General features: G+C 42.0%; 3 protein-coding genes across 3 annotated transcripts; 1 reads left to right on the plus strand and 2 right to left on the minus strand.

Moving 5' to 3' along the window:
* Positions 1–5,995: 5,995 nt before the first annotated feature.
* On the minus strand, positions 5,996–10,568 carry LOC125764356 (uncharacterized). Its single transcript, XM_049428519.1, has 3 exons — positions 10,109–10,568; positions 6,821–6,872; positions 5,996–6,638 (listed from the first exon to the last, which is right to left on the minus strand). Exons 1-3 carry the CDS (start codon positions 10,457–10,459, stop codon positions 6,421–6,423), a joined length of 621 nt encoding a protein of 206 aa, XP_049284476.1. The 5' UTR covers positions 10,460–10,568; the 3' UTR covers positions 5,996–6,420.
* Positions 10,569–10,570: 2 nt separating this feature from the next.
* Positions 10,571–12,976, minus strand: LOC125764330 (tubulin alpha chain-like). The gene is made up of 3 exons (XM_049428480.1): positions 12,042–12,976; positions 10,724–11,942; positions 10,571–10,656 (listed from the first exon to the last, which is right to left on the minus strand). The coding sequence occupies exons 1-3, from the start codon at positions 12,051–12,053 to the stop codon at positions 10,577–10,579; spliced, it is 1,311 nt and encodes a 436-aa protein (XP_049284437.1). The 5' UTR covers positions 12,054–12,976; the 3' UTR covers positions 10,571–10,576.
* A 1,611-nt stretch (positions 12,977–14,587) lies between these two features.
* LOC125765508 (uncharacterized) lies at positions 14,588–22,945 on the plus strand. The gene is made up of 7 exons (XM_049430728.1): positions 14,588–14,909; positions 15,013–15,188; positions 15,293–15,744; positions 15,809–15,946; positions 18,077–18,158; positions 21,952–22,141; positions 22,305–22,945. Exons 1-7 carry the CDS (start codon positions 14,813–14,815, stop codon positions 22,943–22,945), a joined length of 1,776 nt encoding a protein of 591 aa, XP_049286685.1. The 5' UTR covers positions 14,588–14,812.
* The last annotated feature ends 1,486 nt before the right edge of the window (positions 22,946–24,431 follow it).

The following is a 24,431-nucleotide window of genomic DNA, read 5'->3' on the forward strand; positions in this document are numbered from 1 at the left end:
TTAACTAATCTCACAATGATTCCTTTCCCAATTCATTCATAAAGTCTGTATACTCCGTCCAACACACCACAAACTTCGACTCGTTTCAAAAACAGCTAGTGAACCGTGCTACACACATTCAAACACAGTTTTAGTCATCGCTGTCAACGGTTTCAGGCACCGCAACACTCTGTTTTCTACACGTTTGTGGCAGATGGGAAAGACTGTATAGAGGCAAGCACGGCCTCAAACTTAGCGAGTGAGCGAAGATTTCATTCATAAATCCGAAACCTCACCAGCGAATCCGGGGTGATGCGGATTGCGGAACGAAGAAAATAACCGGCAACTACCATACGTGACATCAAGGACTGCCTGAAGTGCTAGAGGACGGACGATGGTGCGCGTACACGTTCGCGTAGGCGAATGGGGGATATATCTTTAATTTTTTTTGTTGCCTTTTCCACCATCAAACAACCCTTGCCAGTGCACACGAGCATGTTTCACCCGATCGTAGTTCCGATCCCCACCGGTATAGCATCGTACGAAAGTGTACGATGTCGAACTGAAGCATAAAGCACACAAAACAAACCGCACCGTGGCAGGGTACAGGGGTGGGTACCGTATGAAAGAAAATTACGGTGGCCATGTTGTTGTCTAGCAAACAGGCCGACACAGTACAGACGTTGGGGGGGAGGACGGGTGGTTTGGGGCTTAAAATCAGGGTGAAAACCGTTCGGATGAACCGGAAGAACCGAATGAAAGTTCAACTCGCTCGTTGGAAGGATACAGCGGAATGGTACATAAGGCTCATGACTACGAGCATGTTAATTGAGCCTGGCAATGGAACATAAATCCGCCTGACATCTCCCCTACACTGTACGATATGGACGGGGACGCATCATTGCTCCGGTATAATACGCTGTGCGTTTCGTTGAAGAAGATGAGACTTTAGCAAGGAGAAATTAAATCGATACAACGCCTTTTCATTGTTCGTGCTTTTATCGATCAAACTAGTTAGTGCCACATTAAATGGCAAAGCACTTTAAAACACCATGAAACTAGCGAAAAGCTTTAAAAAATTTAATACTTATGTGATTTTAAAATTTATATCTACAGCATATTTTTTATTATATTTGTAATTTCTATAACACAATAATAATATGCTGTGAAATTAAAACAAAATAAAATCATGTGCAAATAAAAATGTAACACAAATAGCTTCAACATTATACAATTAATGACTGAACATATTAAAAACAATGGTTAAATTAATGTTTTCCTCATGGCTTTTAAATACGGAAACCTTGGATGTTCAGTAGCCTTCATCGATTATGGGAAAACCAAAAAAATATGTTTAATATGTTCTCATATTTCTTGATATTGCATTTTTAAAGTCGATTCGATTTTTAACGATTTTTAGAGTCAAAAGCTCACGATGGATGGAGCCATATGAATCGATGGATGGTAGGAATCAATACACAATCGAGTCTTTACCGCAAGAGTATGGTGAAAAATCTTCGTTTTTTTAAACTTTGTTCAAATATCGTTTTGCAGTTCTTAAACATTGTTTTTATTCTCAATTAAGAAGTAGCCATAAAGTTATTTTATGGACATTGGTGGATCAAGCCCCTTGGAGTCCTTGAGCGGAATACCGGAGGGCTGAGACGCCCATTTTGACGACATTTACTATCAATTGTCGCTAGTAATCTCTTTCTTCTTTCTTCTCTTTATATCTGATATATCTAATTTAATGTGGTTGACTCACCGGGGTAAAGGATAGTTTATGCGCAGAACACTTTACTTCCACAAACCATTGGAAAGCATTTACTTCTAAACACACTTCAAGAAGACAATACACGTTCTTCGAGATCCTATGAGGACCGATGGACCGATCCGCCACTGGTTATGGAATATATAATATTAGCCTTTGCAGAAATTTATTTTTATTTACCAAATCTATACATTTTCACCTATAAACTGTCATGTTTCATAGATTCTACGAACAAACAACGTTGCGAACTGCTCATAGGCAATTGTCTCGACAACATCAATAAGCTGACACTTTAGTCATTACTCCTTCCGAACGCCTCGTATCGTTCCTGTGGGCCACAAGATTGATACACCATTCGATTAGCCCATCCTGCACCCATACCCCACAAAAGAAATCACCCAGCGTCGAACCTTCTGTCCACCTGTCCGCATGCGTGTGTGAGATGAACTATTCGCTCGGATAATGACAATCATTACCGTCCGTTACCGATCGTTCGTTCGGCACTTTTGCTCCCCTTTTGCTCGCTTAATGATAAGTCGGACAGTAACAACCATCGCGCTCCTTTTCCTGTTCGTCTCCACTCCCTCCTCGCAAACAAACCCACACCACGATCTTCATCATCACCATCATGGGCAGCGTTATCAAACAAAACTGGTTGATTCTCCTGCCGGACCAAACGAACGAAAACGGTCAGGACCAGGCAAGTACCAGCGTTGACTAAATTACATACCTCGTTGCATAATGAACGGGCTGTGATCAAACGAATTACCCGGCACCAACTACCCACCCCCGGGAAACCCGATCCTACCGCACATTTCCCCCAGGGGGGAGGCCACACAAACAAATGATACGATATTATGCATAAGCCGATCGGGAGAAAATTCATTATAATTTTCCGCTTAAATAACGCTTACAAAAATGTGACTGCACACAACCGGCGGGCATTTCATTAGGGGTTGAAACGATACTAACCCTTCCGTACGTCCTCCTTCGAGCCTTCACGATGGGGAACAAACTTTGTACCATGGCGCCAGAGCAAAGCGAGTAGAAATTATTTTACTCAGACAAGATTGACCCTGGAGATTCTATAATCATTCGCTTGATTTTTATATGTATATTCCAGAATGATGCCGGATACTTAAATGGCAATGAATTGGGGATGTGAGGGTAAATATTTATCTGCTAATCGTAGGGTCATTCTTGGAACTTTAGTTTGATGTCTTCATTAAATCAGTTGCTTGCTTTCTTTGTGACCTTTGCCTTTTAGACGGCCGGCTAAGGATTGATGGAAGAAATCAAATTAAGTTATTTAAAGATATTCTCTGCAGTGCTTACATTGCAGTTGAACAAAACTCTAGATAGTTAAGTTAATGTTATAATAACATCCTTTACCATGCAGCAATTGAAATCCGGCTATAAAAGTAAATGTAACCCAAAAGAAAAACACTAAATCATGTTTCGTTGATGAATTGTTTCAATATTATTACTGCACCATAAAGCATTTCGCTATAATCATGTTACGTACCCGATTCTCAACATAACAAGAACAATCTACGGGGCAGCCTGCACTTAACAAATGTCAACGAATGCAAAACTCCACGGTCAAACGATTTGCCGGTCCATCACGAAAGATCGCAACGGCATGAATGAAACGAACCCTTCGCCAGATCGACAACACAAGCCGCATTTGGCCGCGAAACACGAAACAAAAAACCCCAGCGGTACGATCGGGGTAAGCACCACAACAGGACGCTGCTAACCTGCTTCAAGTACCGAATAATTTTGCCACTCGAAAGAAAGGAGAAAGGGTAAACACAACTGCCAACCGCCTAAACAGTGCTCATCGGTTAAGAAAACATCCTATCTTCAACGTGCCGTTACCGCCGCTTTCGTTTGCGTGTTACAAACATCAAACATTCAACGACGTACTCGAGTGGAACAGCGAAATAGTACTTCAAAGGTTTTGCCACGGGGACGACAAAACAAAACTCGGAGCAATCGGTGCAAGGTAGACATGGAGAGCGTGATTTTCCTGCTTCATGCAGACAGTGAGCCACAGCAACAGCAAAAAAAAAATACGCTTCACGAACGGTCGTAGCTGCTTGATGCCGCATCAAGATGGAGGCTGAAGAGGATGGCCCTCGTTTATAGGTTAGCCGTGCTAATTACGCAGCAGCCATGCGCTTACTCATCCGGTGGCAGCTATCGTGGTTGATCAGATTGACAAATGGACGTTCCCTGAGGTCAATTTTGAAGCTCTTCCGCTTATCAGCGGCTACCAAATCACGCTATTAAAAAAAAAGCAACTCCACATTCACTGGTTATTACTTTAGGAGTTTTTTCGATATCGAGTTTTTGTACACCGGAAGGTTTGTGCATTCCTTGTAATGGTGAGGCGCCAATGTTTCAAATTACACGGGATAAACGAATACACCCTTGCACAAGTGAATGATCACAGCTTTTATTGCGAAGTGGTACTTAAGAACGCACAAAGGCAAACTGTTTTACGACCAAGAGCAGGTTTGTGAAGTTGTGAAGGTCAGGGATGTAATAAGTTTGGCAAGTCGTATGAATCATGCTGAAGGACAAGCGATGTTGTACGATGATGCGGATTGTAACACTAATAAACAAGCTACAAAATTGCTGCTGAAGATCAACTGTAAAGATAAAAAATAATGTAAATTAAAGTTTAATTTTGGATCTCAAATCTTTTTATTTTCTACCTAAGACAAGCAACTTAAAATAATAAGAATACTTCTTTATATACATTCGGAATGAAAAACATATTCAATTCAAATCATTGATTGCTTCGTGTTGATGAACATATCAAGATATTGGATATTGGATACAATATAACTAAAAACCTTAAAATAACTTCCACACCTTATCATTGCTTTTATAAACAATATCCTCAACCAGAATTAATGCAATCGGTAAGCTATTTCATATACGTAAAAACAGTTCACACCCAGCAACTCCGTCTCCCCCTTTAATGCAACGCTCAATAAAACCACAAAATATCATCATTTCATGGAATGGATTTTTGAGATAAGAAATCAAATCATCGATACGGCAAACAGCGAACAGCTCTTTTCCCAAAACGCTATCGCGTTGTGCATTTCCCTTTACGCTAATCATCAATTACGTCAAATCGTTTGACACAAAATCGGAACAGGATGTACGCCATTCTCGCCCTGGCTTTCGAAAAAAAAGGGATTCCTCAACAACTGTGCGCACCAGTCAGAATGCTACATTCCAGTATTATTGCTTTATTTTCGCACCTTCCTTTCGCCAGACACAAACGGATGATAATCCGTGTACGAAAGCAACATTGGATGGGTGCAGCACGCAAACGTCGCAAAAGGACTCTGGCCAGACTACTTGCGCACGTGCTTCAGATGGAAATGACTTCATTGCTGAGCGCTCACGCAATTACTGTCACTCTCGGGGACGGTGGTGTCTGCCCCGGCTGTAACTTCACCATACGGAAGGTATTGTGCCTGGAAGGATTACCACGACCCAACCTGTCACCCGAGCCCTGGGTGCCCGTACCCGGCTGCCTGTAGAATGCTGCCATTTCCCTTCCCGCTGGGGGGGAAGTGAACGTTCGATTGGGCTAAGATTTAATGGCATTGTTTGAACATGCGCCCGATTGCACCGACGCACCGATGGTTGACCATTTCCAATCGAAATCTTATCTACCCTGTCCAGGTTTTTATGCGACAACTTGCTGACAACCGTTCCTTCTCGCCTGCCCAAAAGCTATTGCGTCTGCGCGTCTCGCACTATCATACACAAGCCGCAGCTGTACCAAAACAAACAAAAAAATACAAGCGCCAAATCACAAGTTGACAACGGTTATTGCGAGAACGCGAGTAAGCGTAGCAATCCCAAATCGGCCCACTACTCCTCATGGACACCTTTGGCAGCGAAAACTTTGGAGATCACCTTTTTTTTATTTCATCTCTCGCAACAGAGATATCTGATGAACACATTGAGGGGCACGCAGTTTCTGCGATAAAGACCAGAAGGGCGACGACAACATCGTGTTGTACGTGGTGTACAATTTCTTTCCTCACCGCTTAACACACGGTTCGAAACTTCTGCAAGGATAAGGTAAAGACAAAATGCACACATCCACCAAGGAACCCACACACAAAACTGCGAACTATCATCTTCAGTTTGTTGATCGGCGGTGGAGTTTTTTTTTTTTTGGAGGACTTTGGAGAAATTTGCACAACCGAAGGAAGGAAATCGAAGTACGTTTATTTACTGCCAGCAACGTGTCCCGTGTTGCAAACGAACACGTGTAGATGTCCCGTGCCTGGTCGCAGGTAAGCGTTGCACTACTTGAAGCTAAATTATGCACCAGATGATCGTATAAATTGTGCCTAGCGAGATATTATATTTGCTTCAGGTCGAAAACACTATCTTGTGTTACCATTTCTTTCTCTGGCGGTAGTAAATAAAAACCACCGAAACCTTGGTTTCATGAAACCGATCACAATCCGTACCATTTCTTACTACTCTACAGGATCCCAAATACGATCGGCTTCATTGTACCGATGGTAAGCGGTACGTGGAAAGCAGGAAAGATATTTCCACTCGATAGGACGGACAATTTATCCGAACTGCCGACGGCCACTACGAATCGTTGACGCTGCCTACTGCTAAACTCCGAATCCGATCGATGCAACCGGACCGCAGAGGGCTGCCTCGGGATAGATTGTGCCGATCCAGCCATCCAAATTGAAGTACTCCCTGGCGTTCGGTGTCGGTGGATAAATCGTACCGTAAACCTGTTCGTACAGATAGACTCCGTAGCGTGTCGGTTGCCCATCAACATCGCCATCATCATCGGCCGATCGTGGCATGGGCGATAGATAATCTGCATTAGCGCAAAAATTGAAACAAGTTCAAGCATTAGCCAGGTACAGCCAGACGTTTCGAATCAATCGAAAAATCGCAACAATGTAGACGATTCCATGTCATGCTCATCGGTGGAAAGTTTAACGGACGGTTTGCCAGGAAACGAATCAAGTGTCTAGCAAAGAGGACACAAATGCTTACCCACAATTGTGTCTCCATCCATGTACCTCATGCCATTCGCTAGGGATGAGTCCTGAAAGAAAAGGAATATTTTCAAAAGATCTATTTATACAACCAAAATTATAGTTTTGACCACAAGCAACAAGAGAACACATTATTCGAGAGGTACTTCTGTATCGGAGGCGTTGCACTTTAACCATCGTTTAATACCATAAAATCAGAGCATATTCATGGAACATTTACGTCGCTAATTTTAAGATCTCTCGAGACAATTTCTTAAGTTTTGAAACATGTGTGCTAGGGCTTGCCTTCGTCATCGAGAAACTACACCAAGAAAGTATGCAAAGTTTGTTTTAGAACAATTCTCACTATTGCATACATTTAGGCGTATTTCTTTTTAGTACAGCACAGTGAATGAGACTGATGATGGTCGTTTAAAAAATTAATTTATTTATTTTTAAAATAATGCTTTATTGTTTTTTTGTTGTAAATGATTATATAACTATTAAAATTCTAAAATCGTCCCTTAATACGTGCGGTTCCCAACATTTATCAGAATGAATGAATGATTGATCGCAAAGTGTTGAATCAACAATTTTGTTTTAACAAAGAGTTGAATCCAAAAAAACACCCTGATATTGTTTGTTACTCTTTTTTGTACTTTCCACTAAACAGTGAAAATGTACCAAGCAATTCGGCTAGCAATACGGAACTTCTTGAGTTGAATCTCATCTGAACTGCCGCTCGTAGTAAATATGGATTTTTTTAAGCTCAGCCATTTGTAACGTTCATTCCCCATCTTCCTTCATTCTCATTCATTTATCTCTTTTCCGATTCATTAAGTGGTAACCTATGTCATAGTAATAGAAACAGTCACAATAATATAACATAGTAACTGATATTAGCAAATAGGTTTTTTGAAATGTAATTAATGCAAGCATAAATTAAGGGATGGCTGATATAGAGTTGCATGTTAAAAAATTAAACATTTTTATTTTCGTCATGAAGTTTGTATTTTACGCGGCATACAAATTTCTCGATCACCCAAATATCTCCATTCCACGACATTGTGCTATAAAGACACCCCGTTTTATACGACCGACAACAAATATTTACATTTGTACGCGTTCGTTGCGCCGTATCCTTCTGCCGCACAGGTAAAAGCGCACTAGCTGCAAAACCTCAGTATCGTAGTAGCGTGTGCCGTCAAAACAAAAAAATCCCCACCAAAGGGGTCACGGAAGCAGCCCCAGTCTGAGTTTCGCTCGACCGGAAGTTGCCACGGGTAAAGGTGAGGCCACAGGCTCGACTGACGCCAGCAAATGACGACAATCGGCCGACTGCCGAGTGGCCGACTCAAGTGGGTGAGCAGAAAGCAAATGCTTCGAAAATAATAAGTTCCTTGAACGTACCAACCGCCGCGCATCCTCCCAATGAAAACAACACGGTCCAACAAGCTGAACGTACGTCAATAAGGTGTGCAGCTAACGACAGGTTTGAGCAATCGTTTACTACACGTTTGATGTACCATTTTTTGGGGGCCCCAATACCGAAACGAAGTACCACATGAACTGAACTGGAAACGTCCAACTCCTTCCCCAACTGGGCTTACAGTACAGAGCATACATATTTCATAGCATCATTGTATGATCGAGTGCTATAATTACCCGCCGTGTGTGCTGTGAAACTGTGTGTGTGTGTTTTTGTTTTTCTTTCCATCCGCATCTTCCACTTGACCCTTCTTCTGAAGTAAAGCAGTATTGAGGACTGTACGAGATTTGATGCTGATGCTTCCTTTCCAAATTTCCATCCGATGAAACGATGTACGGCCCCCAATATGTTCAAGTTGAAGGTGATTCCGAAGTTAAATCAATGAGTATATACCAACAAAACCAACTTTCGCTCAAAAGCGTGCGATTCTACTGGCGAAAATTATGTTACCATCAAACATTCGGAGCAAAGATCGTGACCATCTTGCGTATTGCTGTTTCGCGATCGACAATGCTTACGACTGCAAAGCATGGTGTTATTTTTTACTATTTGTTCTCGTGCGGTCCACGCCATTGTTTGGACTGTGTGGCCACTTGATTGTTAACAATTTGCGCCGCACATCCATTTGCGATGATGACGCGATCATTATCGTGAGAACGCCATAAAAAAAACTTGTCAACCATTTTTTTTCTTCACTCCTTCTTCTAACTAATATTTCTAATGTGTATGGCATGTGAGGATGAGAATATTTTTATATTTTCAAAATAAAACATTACTCTCGCTAGTGGCTAATGGAACGCGCGAGTTCAATTTGAAAAATCAAATGCTGTTACATTGAATAACAGCATCTAATTAGCACTACCAACTAACAAAAAACCATTAGCGTGATCAAACAAACCGTGCTCATCTTATGAATAATCTATCCGTTCGTGTTGAATAACTATTTCCACTGGTTAGCTGTATCTGTTTTGTTTTTTTTTTATCTTTGTCTTTGGCACACGACAAAACACCCCAAAAAAGCAGCATTGCATAGTGCAATACAAAAATTGCATAGATTGTTTACCGAAAATAAAGACATTTCCCCCGACCACTCATAAAGCGTGCCGCAATCAGACATGTGTATGCGTAAAACAAAACAACGAACACCATAAAATCCCACAAAACTCCCCATAAGCTTTTGATAACTAAATGCTTCGGCAAATGTTTACTGTCCACGCCGCGACAATAGCGGCGAGCATAATGCCACTCTCTGTCAACAGGCCCATAAGCATGGGGCGGCACAATCGTTACACAAGCCGGATGGGCAGTTTCCAGTTTTAATGATGTTTTCGGTGCGATGCACTTAACACATCGCCCGGCTTACGTGTGGTCATCGGACAATGACATCGGTGGCGGTACGATCCGGGGACCGATCTGGCAACGATAAACAGTAGCAACCGTCCAACATTCGGCAGCTCATTAAAGATCGTGATTTGTGCGGCGAAGAAACCAATCTTGCGACATCATTGCGGTGTTGGGTCTGACCGGCGGTAAAAGACCCTTTTTGGGTAAAATAGTTTTCCTTACTTTAAACTAACAAATGTGCCGCAAAAGCGTATGATCGCTTTGTTTGATTTGCGCAATTGTGTCACGGTCGTGGCTTGGGGGACGGGAGGGAAGAGATATGATAAATGGGTAAAAAAAAAGATAACCCTTCAAATGTTTCGTTTTACTTCAAACCGCAAATGCCGGAACTACTCCGATTTTTTGTTATCGTGCGCTGTGACGCAAATTTGGTTTTATCACATTTTGTTCGAAGCAAACAAACGAATTACTCACGGGAATATTTACGACGAGCCACTGCAAATAGAACGTTCTTTCCACGGAATCATTATCGGACGGATGCTGATGGATATTTTCTGCCACAAACACCAAGGTATAAAGATGTTCTGGTTCAGTGTAGTCAAAGTATACGATCGGTGGCACCTCGAATGCTTCCGAACCGATCGTTTCGCCACAGTTCTGTCTCGACAGTACCCAACCGGAACGTTCCACCAGCAGCAGTAGTGGGTTGAACGCACAGGAAGCAACCCTGTCGGCAGATAACGAAGTCGTACAGATGGCTCGTACCCGCGGTACGACCGGTAAGGTCACTGCGACTAACAAAACAAACACTACGCCACGCACCATGGTCTATACGGTTGGCCGTTTAATATAGCCATGGTAAGGTGCAGCCAGGTTTTAAAGGGTTCATCACGTGCCTAATGCTGCTTGCTAATGTGCATTCGTGTCGCGAACGATTTGTGGTTATTTTTCAATTTCCTCATAATCTTTTATAAGCGTGCGAATGTTTTCGATCGCTTCGGCTAGATCTTGCTCTTCGAGACCTACCAATGGGGGAAAAAATTGGAATGAATGTCATTTATGTTTTGTTCCACCCCAAAAATGATTTACCTTCACTGAGATAATGATAGAAAAATGCTTTTCGATCGTACATGCGTTGATACTTTTCCGCGACCCTCGTCCAGGCCGATTTGATGGCAGTATTGTTCGACAGCATACAGCAAGCTAGATCGGAACGTGCCAAATCGGCACCGGGTACAGCGATCGGTGCCTGAAAGTTTATACCAATTTTAAACCCGGTCGGACACCAATCAACGAACTGAACCGAACGGTCCGAACGCAACTCCTGCAAGGCACGATTAATTTCGATCGGTGCAATGCTACCCCGATACAGCAAACAGCAGGACATATACCGTCCCGTACGAGGATCACATTTAACGAGCTGATTCGATGGTTCAAAACATTCGTACGTAAGCTGAGCCGTGGTTGGTTGTTCGTGCCTTGCCGTACTACCCGGTACGAGCGGAGCGTACGTCACCAGCGGGTAGTGTATCCTCGGAAACGGTACCAGGTTGGTCTGGAACTCGAGCAAATCGACATTGATCGCGCCGGAAAAGCGTAACGATGCGGTGATGCACGATACGGCCTGTGCTACCAAACGGTTCAGATTGGTGTAGGTCGGTTCGCGCACGTTCAGGTTCCGATCGCACACGTCATACAGTGCCTCGTTGTCTAGCACGAACGTACAATCGCTGTGCTCCATAGCGACGTGCGACGCAAGTATAGCGTTGTACGGTTCCACAATGACCGGTGAAACCTTCGCCGAGGGAAAGATATCGAACTCCATGCGGGACGTTTTGCCGAAATCCTCACCGAGCCGTTCGAGCAGTAGCGTCCCCAAACCGGCACCCGTCCCACCACCAACACTGTGAAACATCATAAAACCCTGCAGCGATGAGCAGTGTTCGCACAGCTTACGTATCCGATCCATCGCCGGTTCGATCATCGTCTGACCGAGACGGTAATGTCCGCGACCAAAATTACTTGCCGCATCTTCACACCCAGTGAGCAGTGAGTTTGGATGAAACAGCTCCCGGTATGTGCCGATGCGTATTTCATCTACGACGGACGGTTCCAGATCGATCAGCAATACACGCGGTACACACTGGCCCGACCGATCACAGCTAAAGAACGCACTGCAGTCTTCGTATATCGAACAGTCACAAAACATCCCGTCCGGATAGATACCATGCTCGAGACAGTAAAGCTCCCAGCATGCGCTAGCCATCTGCACACCGGCCTGACCTACATGCAGCTGAATAATTTCACGCTAAAAAGAAAGGGTTGTTAAAGTTGAACCACACAATGCATCACTTTTTGGTGTTTCTATTATATAAAAAACCACCCATGCGACCAACCAATAACTTACGTTTTTAGCCATATTGTAGGTGTTGTTTATGATTTTTTGCACTAAGGCCTTTTGGCGTAATCCAATTACACCGGATAAAACTCAAAAAGTGTAACTGCGTGTGTGTGTGTATGTGCTTTTTTTATCTAAATATTTATCCTCCGCCTTCAATTGTAGGTAACTGTTTGCACTAAACAAAAAATTTGGAAACCGGTTTCCCGCACGCCGAAAAGCTAAACAATACGTCACTGTCAGTGTCGTCGTTGATTGTTGCTATCTCGTCATAGCTGCAAAGCGTTGCTGTGGGGCTGGGTCAATGTCTACTTGAATGCGTACGGATATTTATTTTACTAGATGCTATAAAAATATTGATGCTCAACAAATTTGTACGTAGAAACAGGTTAAGAAAGGAAGAAAGAGGGAGAGAGAGAGAGAGAGATAGAGAGAGAAAGAGAGAGAGAGAGAAGGAGGAGAAATAATGAGAAATAGAAATAAGAGAAGAGACAGCCAAATGTAAGCAAGCCACGGGTTCGTCGTTTTCGCTTACTTCCCAGGCATTGAAATCTTTTGTGCCTTTACTAATTTGAAGATGCTTTCAAAGAATGATTTTGAATGAAGAGAATAGCACCGAAAAAAACAGCAAACCAGCCTGCAAATGGTCTTGCTACGTACTGGGACAACACGCACGAAACTATTGTCAGAGTTTGTTCAGAACCTTTGAGCTTTGTTCTGACCGAAATTCAAACACATTAAGTGCTTTAGTTAGGACTTGCTTTTTTACGATCTGTTGTGTGCAGATAACAATGACAGTCAAATGGAGGAAAAAATCCATAAAAGAGGAGTTTTCAAGGACTCAAAAACTTGCGGTAAATAATAAATAATAAACCATACCATTACACATAAATTCATGTTCTGTACAATAGAAACCATAAAATTGCCTTACCGTTGTTCCGCATGTGGCTACAGTACCTGTTGTCGATAACTTGCTATGCTAATAATTTTCTAAAAATATGTTTACAAGCAATTCTATCTGGCAAAATCTCATAAAACTGAAGGCGAACTTGTTTGAATACCACCATAATACCTGTGCAGAATCCTTTACAATCTTGGATTATAGATGTTTATAATTTCTGGCCATAAAATGTTCTTCTTGCCCATGGAATAGTTTTTTCACTTCTATCAGTCTGAGTTGTTTTTAGCTCTCCACCAATATAAAAACCAGTTTCGAGACAGGAAAGCGAAAGTATACAAATGTTGTCAATATTTTCCACCTTGCTAATTAATGCTGCTGACGATCAACGTGGGTTAGTCACATTTGCAAAGCACCAAATCATTGTTGTTATGGTACAAATGTAACAGGCCGTTTTTATCATTTACTGAAGCTTTAGTAAACATCAAGGTCATGTGCTTTAAACATCAAGGTTAGGCTTTACCAAATTTGAGTTGTATAAGATCCAGCATCACAGAAAGAAACAATAGATACATTAGCTATCATAATTAACTGCTTTCCCGATCGCTTCAGTAGTGGTACCACACTTCCACAAAGCATTACCTTCATTAATCATTTTTCAACCAATTTTTCGGCCCGATTCAGCCCCGGCTACGCACAACTACATCAAACGTCCCTGTGCGTAGCTTAAATTACATCACAACCCAAGTGTAAAACCGGTCTGGCGAAAGATAGAAAGGTTTTTGCCAATCAAAACACCACCATTTCCATCAACTAACTTGCTAACTAACAAAACAAAGAGAAAAACCCAACTGCCCGGTATTTCACCAATATCGCCCCAGCAACTAGAGATGACCTAATAGGGGGTAAAATGTTGCACCTGTACAATATCTACGCGAAAATGCGATGCGTAAATATTTCACCAACTTCATGTACTTCGCACACAAAAGAAAACCTTCCAGCAAAAAAAAAACAGCTTCCTAACCCTACCTTAATGGACCATGTGCAACTTACACACCAAAGAAGAAAAAAACCTCCAAAAAATTGTTGTAGCAAAATTTTAAGCTTATTATTACATTTAGTTGTGCGATCGCAGGCCGCGTGTTACAAGCGTCAAACATGCCGGCAAGCGGCGATCACACCGATCATTGTTTGGTCGTCTTCGTCGTCGAGCAAGAGCAGATCAACACAAGCGTCCTAACAAACAGCATCCACCGATCCTTACACACTACCGCCCGACAACCCCCATCCCCCCGCCCCGTGGAGCTACATCTGAGTCTCTGCGTGAAGCTTACCGCGCGTGTTGATGATGCGCAATCTCGCACACACTATGAACTGTAGCGACTGTACGCGCAATGTTTCAAACATCGCACTAGATGGGACAAAGTTCGGGCTACGTTCGTCATCGTTCAATTGCCTCATTACCCAAAGGCCCGTACACTATTTGCAAGCAGCGATCTTGAGGTGTGAACTTCATTATTCTCCCACCTCGATAATTGTGCTCCGATGTCCGGTACCGCCCGATACGGTGGTGGAAGAATTCGGCTTCAACGAAAAAGAGGTGGAAATGGGATAAACACGTGCCGTGTGGTTTTCGCACTGTGCGACTCGATAGATATTCACCATTTCACCAGAATCGTTTGCAGTTCTCGTTGAACCGCGCAGCGCGCAACACTCTGTGTGTGAGATTTTTTGGGGGGTTTTTTTTGTTGGTCGCTCGAACAGGATTTAATCAAACGCAGCCTGACATTTGCCATACAGCACCCCGTGTGTCTTCCGCACTGGATGTGGTTGTCGACGACTGGAGCTTAACGATTCAGTTCTCAAACGAAACTCACGCAGGATGGAGTTCTACGAGCCTGCTCCATTGGCATTGGGTTATGGCAATGAAACCCGCGAATGGTTTGTGGACAAATGGGACGCATTACTCGACACGATCGGTAAGTTATAGTGGTGTGTTAGTGCTGCCAATGTGCTAGTGATTTTGATGAAATACCAGATTAAAAACGGTGAAAAAACGACGATTTTGTTGTTCCGCTACAGGAGATGATCAGGAGACGCTGTACGTGTGGGTGCTTACATTCTACACTAACGCCATCTACTGGATTCTTGGTGGACTGTTTGTGTTGATGGATCTGACCGAGTGGCCTAAGTTTATGCGCAAGTACAAAAACCAGCCCGGCATGAACGAGCCACTGGACTGGGAAAAGTTTAAAAAGGTATAACAGTGCCGAAAGTGAGTTTAGAACGATTATTAATCAGGATGTGTTATTTTGTTCTTTTCTTTATTTTCCACCAATGTGAACTGAATGTGGCTGTGTAGCTAGTGAAAACGTTACTCTTCAACCAAACTGTGGTCGGTATCCCGACGTCTTACATTGCGTTCAAGCTCAGCTGCAATGGTGTACCGCCACCGAGGGCACTACCGTCGGCGTTTACGATCGTGCGTGATTTTGCCGTGTGTATTACGCTGTGGGAGATCACGTTCTACTACAGCCACCGGTTGCTACACTCGCGATTCTTCTACAAGTATGTGCACAAGAAGCACCACGAGTGGACCGCACCGGTGGCCCTGGCCGCCATGTATGCGCATCCGTTCGAGTACGTCATCAGCGATCTGCTGCCGGTATTTGCCGGCCCGGCCGTGATGAAGTGTCATGTTTCCACCACCGCCATCTGGTTTGCGTTCGTTATGGTGGACACGGTGCTCGATCACTGCGGGTACCATCTGCCGTTCCTTTCTAGTCCGGAATCGCACGATTACCATCATCTCAAGTAAGCATCGCCGCATCGATCGAACTTGACCGATCTCGCCTATACACGATCATTCCTTCCACAGATTCAACCAATGCTTTGGGCTGTACGGATGGATGGACTGGTTCCACGGTACCGATTCGGAGTTCCGGAAGAAGAAACAGTTCCAGCGGCATCATCGCATTGTTGGGTTTCAATCAGCGCGAGAGCTAGTGCCGGACAAGTGAACATTCGCTCCGTTGTTTGTCTCTCACCATTTGACTGCACCTTACCCAGAGATCGAAACCTTGTCGTGGCCACTTTTTAACGGTTCAAGAGTTTAACTGTGCAAGGTGATATGTATTTGCGTAAGGGTCCTAATTGTATTGCGTGATAGTCATGTTTATAAATAGATGTTTTGTTTAGGGTAAAGCAATCAGTTTCCTGAAAGTTTTCATAAAGCGAATAAATTCGTTACACCAGCATATGGTACAGTACAAATCGATCGATACGTTTTAGAAAAAAGGAAAATTTGTGATTTATTCTTCATTTGCCTTTGATGGATTTTTTCCGAAATTAACGAAATTTAACGATCATTAAACATTGGCGAACCGGCTTGATGAAACGATACTTAGAAAGGTGCGTTCGTGAGACCTTCTAACGAATCAGATGCTTTGGGACACGTTTGGTTTGTAGGACAGCATTCTGATGGCATTGGCTCACGAAACATCGTTGCAAAATACCAAAACTATCCAACCCCGCTATGATGATGAATGATGGGAAAGAAATTACTTTGGACACAGTCATTTGTCTTCAGCAACCTTTCGCCTTTGTGGTGCTTTGTAAAGAATAGCTCTTAATGTTTGTTGTATAGAGTTGCAGGTTTAAGTGTATCGTGTGTGTATATAAATAATACTTTTCATATTTTGACAGGATTCGTTTGTTATAATGTACTTGCGGGTCAAGTGATTTAAATTTTGGTTGATGTAGCAAACCATTCGAATGATTTCTGGTTTTGAGTATCTTCGTTTAACTTCACTCTGACAAAAACTTTAATTTATTTATCTGCTAATTTTACTTTATTTCCTAGGGGAGGCCCGGTGGTGTATGTGTTAAACAGCGCCAGTTCCACACGATTCCGACGATACCCGATAAGTTCGGGTATCAAATCCCATCCGGACCGTGTCCTCCGTAGCAAGAACTGACTATCCGGCTATGTGGTAAAACAAGTCTAGTAAGCCAGAAATGGCCGGCTTGACCTGTAAGGTCGTTAAGCCAAGAAGAAGAAGAAATTCCGCAAATCCAAATAATTAGTTCATCACTTTAATTGGTGTCAGTGATGAATGTGCGGTTGCTTTCATCCCTAAAAAAATTTAAAATTACGAAGTGATCTCGAAAAAAGGCATACATTATGATATTTTGTAGTAAAATACGTACATCAAAGTCTGTTTTGTAAGGAGTCCTGTAATTTCTGTGTTTTTCTTTCTTTTGTAACTGGAAAATAACTGGAAATTTTCCTTCTCATTTGCCACTCTCATCTATGCCATTAAATCTTCAAGAACTTACAATTGACTTATTTACGAAAACAACTATAAAAGACAACAACTAGTGAAAGGGCGAGGAACCTGATGCGGGGTTCGAGATAAATAATTTTGTACGTAATACAAGAATTGATAGCAAACAATTAATGTTTCAAACTCTATAAGATAAATTATCAACATAAATAAATTCAACAAGTTATAATATGTTTATTAATTATTGTATTTCAGGTTAAATTTATATACTATAAAAATGTATTTTCATTCATTTTTTTGTGATTAACCAAGATTGATCACAATCTATTTGCTGTTAACAGTTGAAGGCTTGTTTGCACTATAAGATCAAGAATAATAAGATTGTTAGGAATTTTCAGAAACAGTTTTGGGCAGAATGTATGAAGAAATGCGTTATCCGACGCTTTGATGGTACATGTGACAGCGGTGCCGGTCCTACACGACAGCATGGGATATCAATTCCCATCCAGACCGTATTAAAGTCAAGAAAAGCCAGAAATGACAGGACGAGTCAGCCTGTTGACGTTGTAGTACCACAAACAGAAAAAGAAATATCAAAAAATGTAATGACGTGTATCCAAACATTAATAATGTAAAACAAATGCTCTCTAAATGTCAATGAACGATATAATTCGGTGTGGAAATCTATGATAATGATCGAGTTGATTGGATTGGAAACAAGGCTTTAGCGATTTTTAACACATTCCCAACATTTTGCGAAATAAATAATTAAACAAAATATCACAGTAATATAGAAACAAAGAACATTACATTCTTCAAGGTATTTCAAAAACAAAACTTTCAAACTAACGTCTCAATAGCGAGCCGATGGTGCATGCAGTAGCGGCACTAATGCTACTCTGCAGTACAAAATCGTTTCTGCTCAAAATCGATCTGCTCCCCGTAAGCAAGGGCAGATTACCCTGTTAAATGGTAATAAGAAGTCTGGAATACGGCTTTGACAATTCCTTACTAATTTTTTTTTTTTTGCTCGGTTAGAACGGCCTGGCCGTATCAAGACTTATTTTACCACGTAGCAGGATAGTCAGTCCATGCTGCGGGGGGACGGTCCGGATGGGATTTGAACCCGGTCCCTGCCGTGTGTACGGGCGCCATTTTTCACATGCACCACCGGGCCGCCGCAAAAAAAAATTACTACTAACTCATTACCGCTTACTACTTACTAATCCTCCTTAGCCCTTACTTATAAATATTTATAATTGCTATTTTTATTTTATTATTTATTATTATAGTGATATTAAGAAAAAAGGATATGTCTAAGACTTAACAATTGACAAGTTTTTCTGGTAGTTTGTCATTTGGATATTGACATTTTTTTCGAAAATAAATCCAAAAAAGTCGTAGCCAGGAAAATGTATGCTTCAATAAAAAATGTGAGAACTCAAAGATTAGATTGATGGCCTGTGACACAAAGACAAAGTTCCTGTCTGAAACAGTTGACGGCAATGTTTCGGTTGGAGGTGGCGGAAAGATGTTCTTTCATGTTGGAACAATCATTTGTTTCGATCATAACTCGTTATCAAAAATCGCTGTTTAAGAGGATGCAAACTACAGGCCCCAACAAACATCTACAATTCAAGAATTTGGATACTCCAAAAGGCGACAAAATGCATGCTAATGCAGTCTTCTATTAAACCTAGCTTACGGCGAAGGACGGCTAGGATCTGCCATTCTTAAACGGTGGTTGTGTCAAACTCTCTTTGGCGGCGTGAATCAGCAGAGTTTGTAACGGATGTTCCACCGAAAAGCTACCCAAAACGAATGAGAAAAAAATTTTTGAAGCAAACTGGACCAGACTTATCGGGTAAACCAGAACTAATACAAAGATCGAATGCTAGCTGGTGGTTAACGGTGGACCAGGAAAGCCAGAGATAATGCTTCCTGGAGCTATGATTGGCAAGTGATAAATTCAGCAAAAAGGTGCAAAGCTTTTGCGCGAACCAAACACAACAATACAACATATGACCCAGATATTTTATCGTAGACAAGCAACGTTTGACATGTGGTTTACATTTCCTCAGGCCCCTGATATAGAGAGCATATAATTATCACAGACTCTTAATGTATAAGGCATTCGAGCTGATTTAAGTTTCAAGATAATTTTTGCCAAGTAATGGTTAGCATTGGAGTGGGAAGTAAAATAAATTGACAAGTGGCTTTTTGACCTCAGCAATGTTTTTAGTGGAGCCTTTTTTTGATTGATACATTATTTGCATGTAGCGCTACTTCACTCCTGGTGTGGACCACAGAAGTATTTAACTACTTACATTACTTTCTGTTTTTCATGTTGTTGTTTTCGGTGAGTTTTTCATGTTAACTTATATAACATGTATAATTGAAAATAAATCTAAATAAATAAATAAATAATTTTTTTAACAAACTCTAACCTGAAGCAACATTTTGCTGATGAAATTTTTAAAAACCTTTGCATGTATATAAACATTCAGAAACATTAAGAAGTAAGAATTGAACAGATCTAAGATTATTATTAATGCTAATTTCATTAAAAACTAATTGGACAAGTTCTTGTAAACATTAAACTGCGATGTTCTACAAACATTCAACATAAACGATCTTTCTGTGAAACATTCCCCACATTTTTGATTGAGAGAATGCAAAAAAATGGATATTTTAACAGGTGGTAAATCAAACACTCATAACGGTTGATGCGCCTCTATTCTTCGTGCAATTCGTTTGATATGACACGGGTTTATTTTCATTACCAACAATACAAACTGGTTCAACCGGGAAGCCAATTTCATCTTCATCAAACTTGAGATTTGATGTTGTTTTCTTTTAAGTTTAGAAGAGCAATAAAACACTTACACAACATAACTTTTTTTTTAGTGTTCTACAACGTAGTGTAGTGTAGTGTTTTAGTGTTTTAGTGTTCTACAACGAAGGAGCAATCCAGATCGTTGTTTAAATAACCGATCAAAACATGATGAATTGCAAAAAATGTATTCGTTTTACTTTAGACGATATTTGATTTCATTAATAAGCTTCTCATAGTTTCTACTCTATTGCAGGTTATTGAATTAATTCCAATCAATTTTGAGGGATATAGAGAAGCGTACGAAACCGTACGGCTAACTCGTTTCCATCTTACCAAACCAATCATTACAACAAAACGCAACACTCCAAAAGAGCTAGTACAACGCCATGACCTCGCTTTTTAAGCAAAATAGAAGATGGTAGAAACTTCGACACGAAGTTCACAGTCACGTCCCTTAAATATCTGTACCCGCGCGAAAGAAAATGGTTCTGCCGGCAGGAAGCTCCCAACGAACGGACGCACAGCCGGCGAATCGTGCAAGACAAGTTGGAAAGCAATTAAGAAGCATTGCCGCTACACAAACCAATCGATAAAACATCAAATCATTTAAATTGACGAATAAAAAGAGCCATCATTTGAAACCTCTTTGCAATAGCAGTTTGCCCCCAAAAGCGCTTCCCAAAACAAAGCGGGCAGTGATGGCCGAAGATAAAACTACTCGTTACGAGTAAACGTGCATTGCGTCAACAATGATCACAGCCGACTACTGGTGTACAATCAGGGTGGAAACGACTCCGAACGGCCATTACTCATCCCGCTGACCTTCACGCAAAAAAGGGTCGAACTAAAACCCATTGACGACATTTGTGTTGAACCGGTCAAATCAAGCGACCCGAAAGCTTATCTGCAGTGGATTAGTATTTTCACCCAAAAAAAAAACGATCCCAAACACGCAATAGAGTCACCCAACAGTCAATCGAAACCAGCGTCAAACGGGTCACTCCGGCTGTTGTATGTTGATCTGAGCCTCGTGAGCAAACTGATGAACTTTCCATCATTCAACAAAAGCGTGTACACACAAAACAATCAGCAGTGTGCCTCTTTTTTTTTTTGGCCGTCAAACCACATTACCGGTGTCGTCGATATTTGGCGAAGTAAATATTGTTTTACCAAACAAGCGCGAGTCAACAGCCGATCGCAGGTTCGCGGTTTTCCGCGTCTCGTTAGGTTAGCACTTCTCGTTTTCTTTTGCATATCATAAACGTCTCCTACTCCGATGCCCGATGTATAGCAACGGACAGCATCCTAGCATTTGGTTGATCCGATGTCCTTAACCACAGCATATCTTCAACAATCCATCGAAACGACCCGGCTTACTGTTACCCCCATTTCTGCGTTGAAGCAAGTCATTGATATTCCATATTTTGGGTATGCAAATATTGTTCCACCGGCTGGCGATTCGAGGATTCGGTTCGGGCATCATCGTGTATACCTGGCCGGCGTGCGGTTGATGGTAGTCGAAGTCACTTGCATGACACTGCTCAACATCAAGCTTTAAACTTCCGAGCGTGTTTGGTGGGAGTCAGACGGCAGCCCCAGCAGATGGTGGCTGCCGGGAAAGAACACAGTAAGTCATGCTTGTCGTTTGCCGTACAACGGGTTAATATGTGAGTAATAAGTGATGATTATTTTCGGCAAACCACTTAAGCGCTGGGCCACCACTGACGCCCTGCGTCGTCGACCGTTTTTGTATTGCGATCGAGCATCCACCCCGACTAGAAGCCTTTTATCGTCCCCGGATCGACGGAGCACAGTCAGTTAATCGCCGATCGTCCTAGGCGTTGGACGTGTCAATTCGAATCCGAACGTTTCTGCTACGGGGCTGCTTGATCGCACAAGGACGGATTGATTAGCGCTCTCCCTAGACCAGTGTCCACGATGAACCTGTCATTCGTCCCACCGTGGATGGCCACCGTCGTGGACGGTAACGTGTCGTACGCGAGTGCCCACGAACTTCCCGACACATCTGACGATGGCCCGCTGGTGCTGTGGTTCAACCAGACGTGGAACAGTTTGCTCGATCGCATCGGTAAGGGTTGGGCACGTGGCGTCATCCACACCGTTACCTAATCGTCAGCATGGGGCACGTTTGACCCGGTTGATAAATATCGACCTTCCAACAGCTTCAAAGGTTCATCTTCGCTCTCTCTAACTGGCATCTCCCCCTGTTTTCCATACGCGCGTCTTTCAAGGTGACGACAACGTGACGCTGTACGTCGGTTTCCTGACGGTATACACGTATTCCTTCTTCTGGCTCGTTGGAGGGCTGTTCGTGTTGATGGATCTTACCAACTGGCCAAAAGCGCTGCGAAAGTTTAAGAACCAGCCGGGTGCAAACGAACCGCTGGAGTGGGATCGCTGTAAACACCTGGTGAAGGTGGTGCTACGCAATCAATTCCTGTACGGTGTCCCTACGACCTATTTCGGGTTTATGATGCGGAAGCTGGTGTTTTTTGAAACACCGAATCCACGCATCTTGCCATCGTTACCAATCGTTTTCCGTGATCTACTGTTCTGTATCGTGTTCTGGGAGATTACCTTCTACTACAGCCATCGGTTACTGCACTCCAGCTTTTTTTACAAACGTGTCCACAAGAAGCATCATCAGTGGTCCGCTCCGGTAGCATGGTCCGCCATGTACGCGCATCCGTTCGAGTTCATCATCAGCGATCTGCTTCCGGTGTATATTGGGCCGGCGATCATGAGCAGCCACGTGTTGACATTCGTGCTGTGGTTTACGTTCGTCATGATGGATACGCTGGTGGACCATTCCGGGTATCATCTGCCGGTGCTCGGTAGTTCCGAAATGCACGACTTCCATCATCTCAAGTAAGTGTGTTTATAGTGCTTTAGTGATCATTTCACGTCCGTGTGTTAACAGTGCCGAGGGCCGGTAAAGTGATGTCTGTTGCGTTCATATCAAGCCATCCGTTCGTCCGTTGCTATCGTTCAGTGAATTTGTGTAAATTTGAATGCCACCGAGTCCTTGCTTTGCATACTAGTCCGTGAAGTGCTAAGGCTAAGATGTGTCGACGGAAGAACTAGTGAGGATCAAATATTTGCAACCAAGTGGCGCGATCACGATAATAGTGGTTTGTGAATAGTGTTAGGTGGTTGGAAAATTCACACTTCAACCTCGATTCTAGTCACATGCTAGTCAATAGTGCGAACTAGCAACTTCCGTCGCTTAGTTGACCATACAAACGTTGCGCAGTTGTTCCTTTAATCGTATCATAATTATAAGCTTCGTTGTTTGTTTGGTTGCAGCATCACAACAATACCCTGTGCATGACGCAAAAGCTGATGCACAGCGCCCATCTTATCCAAAGAGAGATTTATCATTGATTGATCATGGCTAGCCAGTAAAATTGACATGATAAATTAACTCGTCATTATGGTGACAAATGATGAATGTTTCATGTTTGTTTAAAAAATTGTCATCCGACTTAGTGATTCCCTGTGAACTTACCGTATCATATCCCTTCAAACCCTTCAGGTGGACAATTTTAAATAAACAAATACAAATACACACATATGCTAATGGTAATATTGAATAATAGAAAATGGCCAAGTGATAAATCGTGAAAATATTGTTTTGTGCTATGGTTCACTGAACAAAACTATTGGTTAAAAAGTGTATAAATAGTTTCGGCACAAATGCTTAATTGTGATATGATTTTTTTTCTTAATGCAATTACTCCACATTTGGTGTATTCAATACATTTTTTATAATTATGAACACTGTTGATATATTAAATTTCTGAAACATTGTTTTTTGGTAAATTTGGCATTTATGAAAAAGTTTCATGAACATATGCAAAATCGTGAATAAGAAAAAAAAACAAATAAAAAAAAACAAAAGAGACAATATTGAGGAAAAATAGTGTGGAAAAATGTTTAAAACAGCATGCATAACCAAGAAAATTGTTTACAAATTATATCACGCATTTGTTTAGCAAATCAGTTACAAGTATCCTTGATAAGCTATTGGTATGGTTAATGCCTGAGATTGCTATTATTTTTACTTTTTCAATCAATTGATTATTTCTTTTTTTATGATAAATTATAAATCGTTTTGTAATGTTACCTTCTGCTATAAAATTATTCATAATAATTATGTTATGTTATGAAGTTATGTTCTGGCTTTGTAACACTTGTGAGTTTCATCGCTGGAATCGGAGGTAACGGTGTCAGTCTTTCATACGACAGGAGCGGTATAAAATTCCATTCCTACCCACTCCCTACTACCAAGGACTGCCATAAATGCTATAAATGAACTAGTGGGTCAATACCTCAGAAAGAAGGAGAAGAGTCACATT

This window comes from Anopheles funestus, chromosome 2RL (genome assembly GCF_943734845.2).
Source record: "Anopheles funestus chromosome 2RL, idAnoFuneDA-416_04, whole genome shotgun sequence".
In the NCBI taxonomy this organism is placed as follows: domain Eukaryota; kingdom Metazoa; phylum Arthropoda; class Insecta; order Diptera; family Culicidae; genus Anopheles; species Anopheles funestus.

Bases quoted from the DNA above. Each gene is read 5' to 3' on its own strand.
- LOC125764356 (XM_049428519.1), bottom strand. From the start codon at position 10,459: ATGGTGCGTGGCGTAGTGTTTGTTTTGTTAGTCGCAGTGACCTTACCG. The intron at 6,873-10,108 runs GTGAGTAATTCG...CTTTTCTTTCAG, and splicing joins GGCTCGTCGTAAATATTCCC to GACTCATCCCTAGCGAATGG. The intron at 6,639-6,820 runs GTAAGCATTTGT...GCGCTAATGCAG, and splicing joins GGATGGAGACACAATTGTGG to ATTATCTATCGCCCATGCCA.
- LOC125764330 (XM_049428480.1), bottom strand. The intron at 10,657-10,723 runs GTAAATCATTTT...CCCCATTGGTAG, and splicing joins CTATCATTATCTCAGTGAAG to GTCTCGAAGAGCAAGATCTA.
- LOC125765508 (XM_049430728.1), top strand. From the start codon at position 14,813: ATGGAGTTCTACGAGCCTGCTCCATTGGCATTGGGTTATGGCAATGAA. The intron at 15,745-15,808 runs GTAAGCATCGCC...TTCCTTCCACAG, and splicing joins CACGATTACCATCATCTCAA to ATTCAACCAATGCTTTGGGC. The intron at 15,947-18,076 runs GTGAACATTCGC...ACGTCTCAATAG, and splicing joins CGAGAGCTAGTGCCGGACAA to CGAGCCGATGGTGCATGCAG.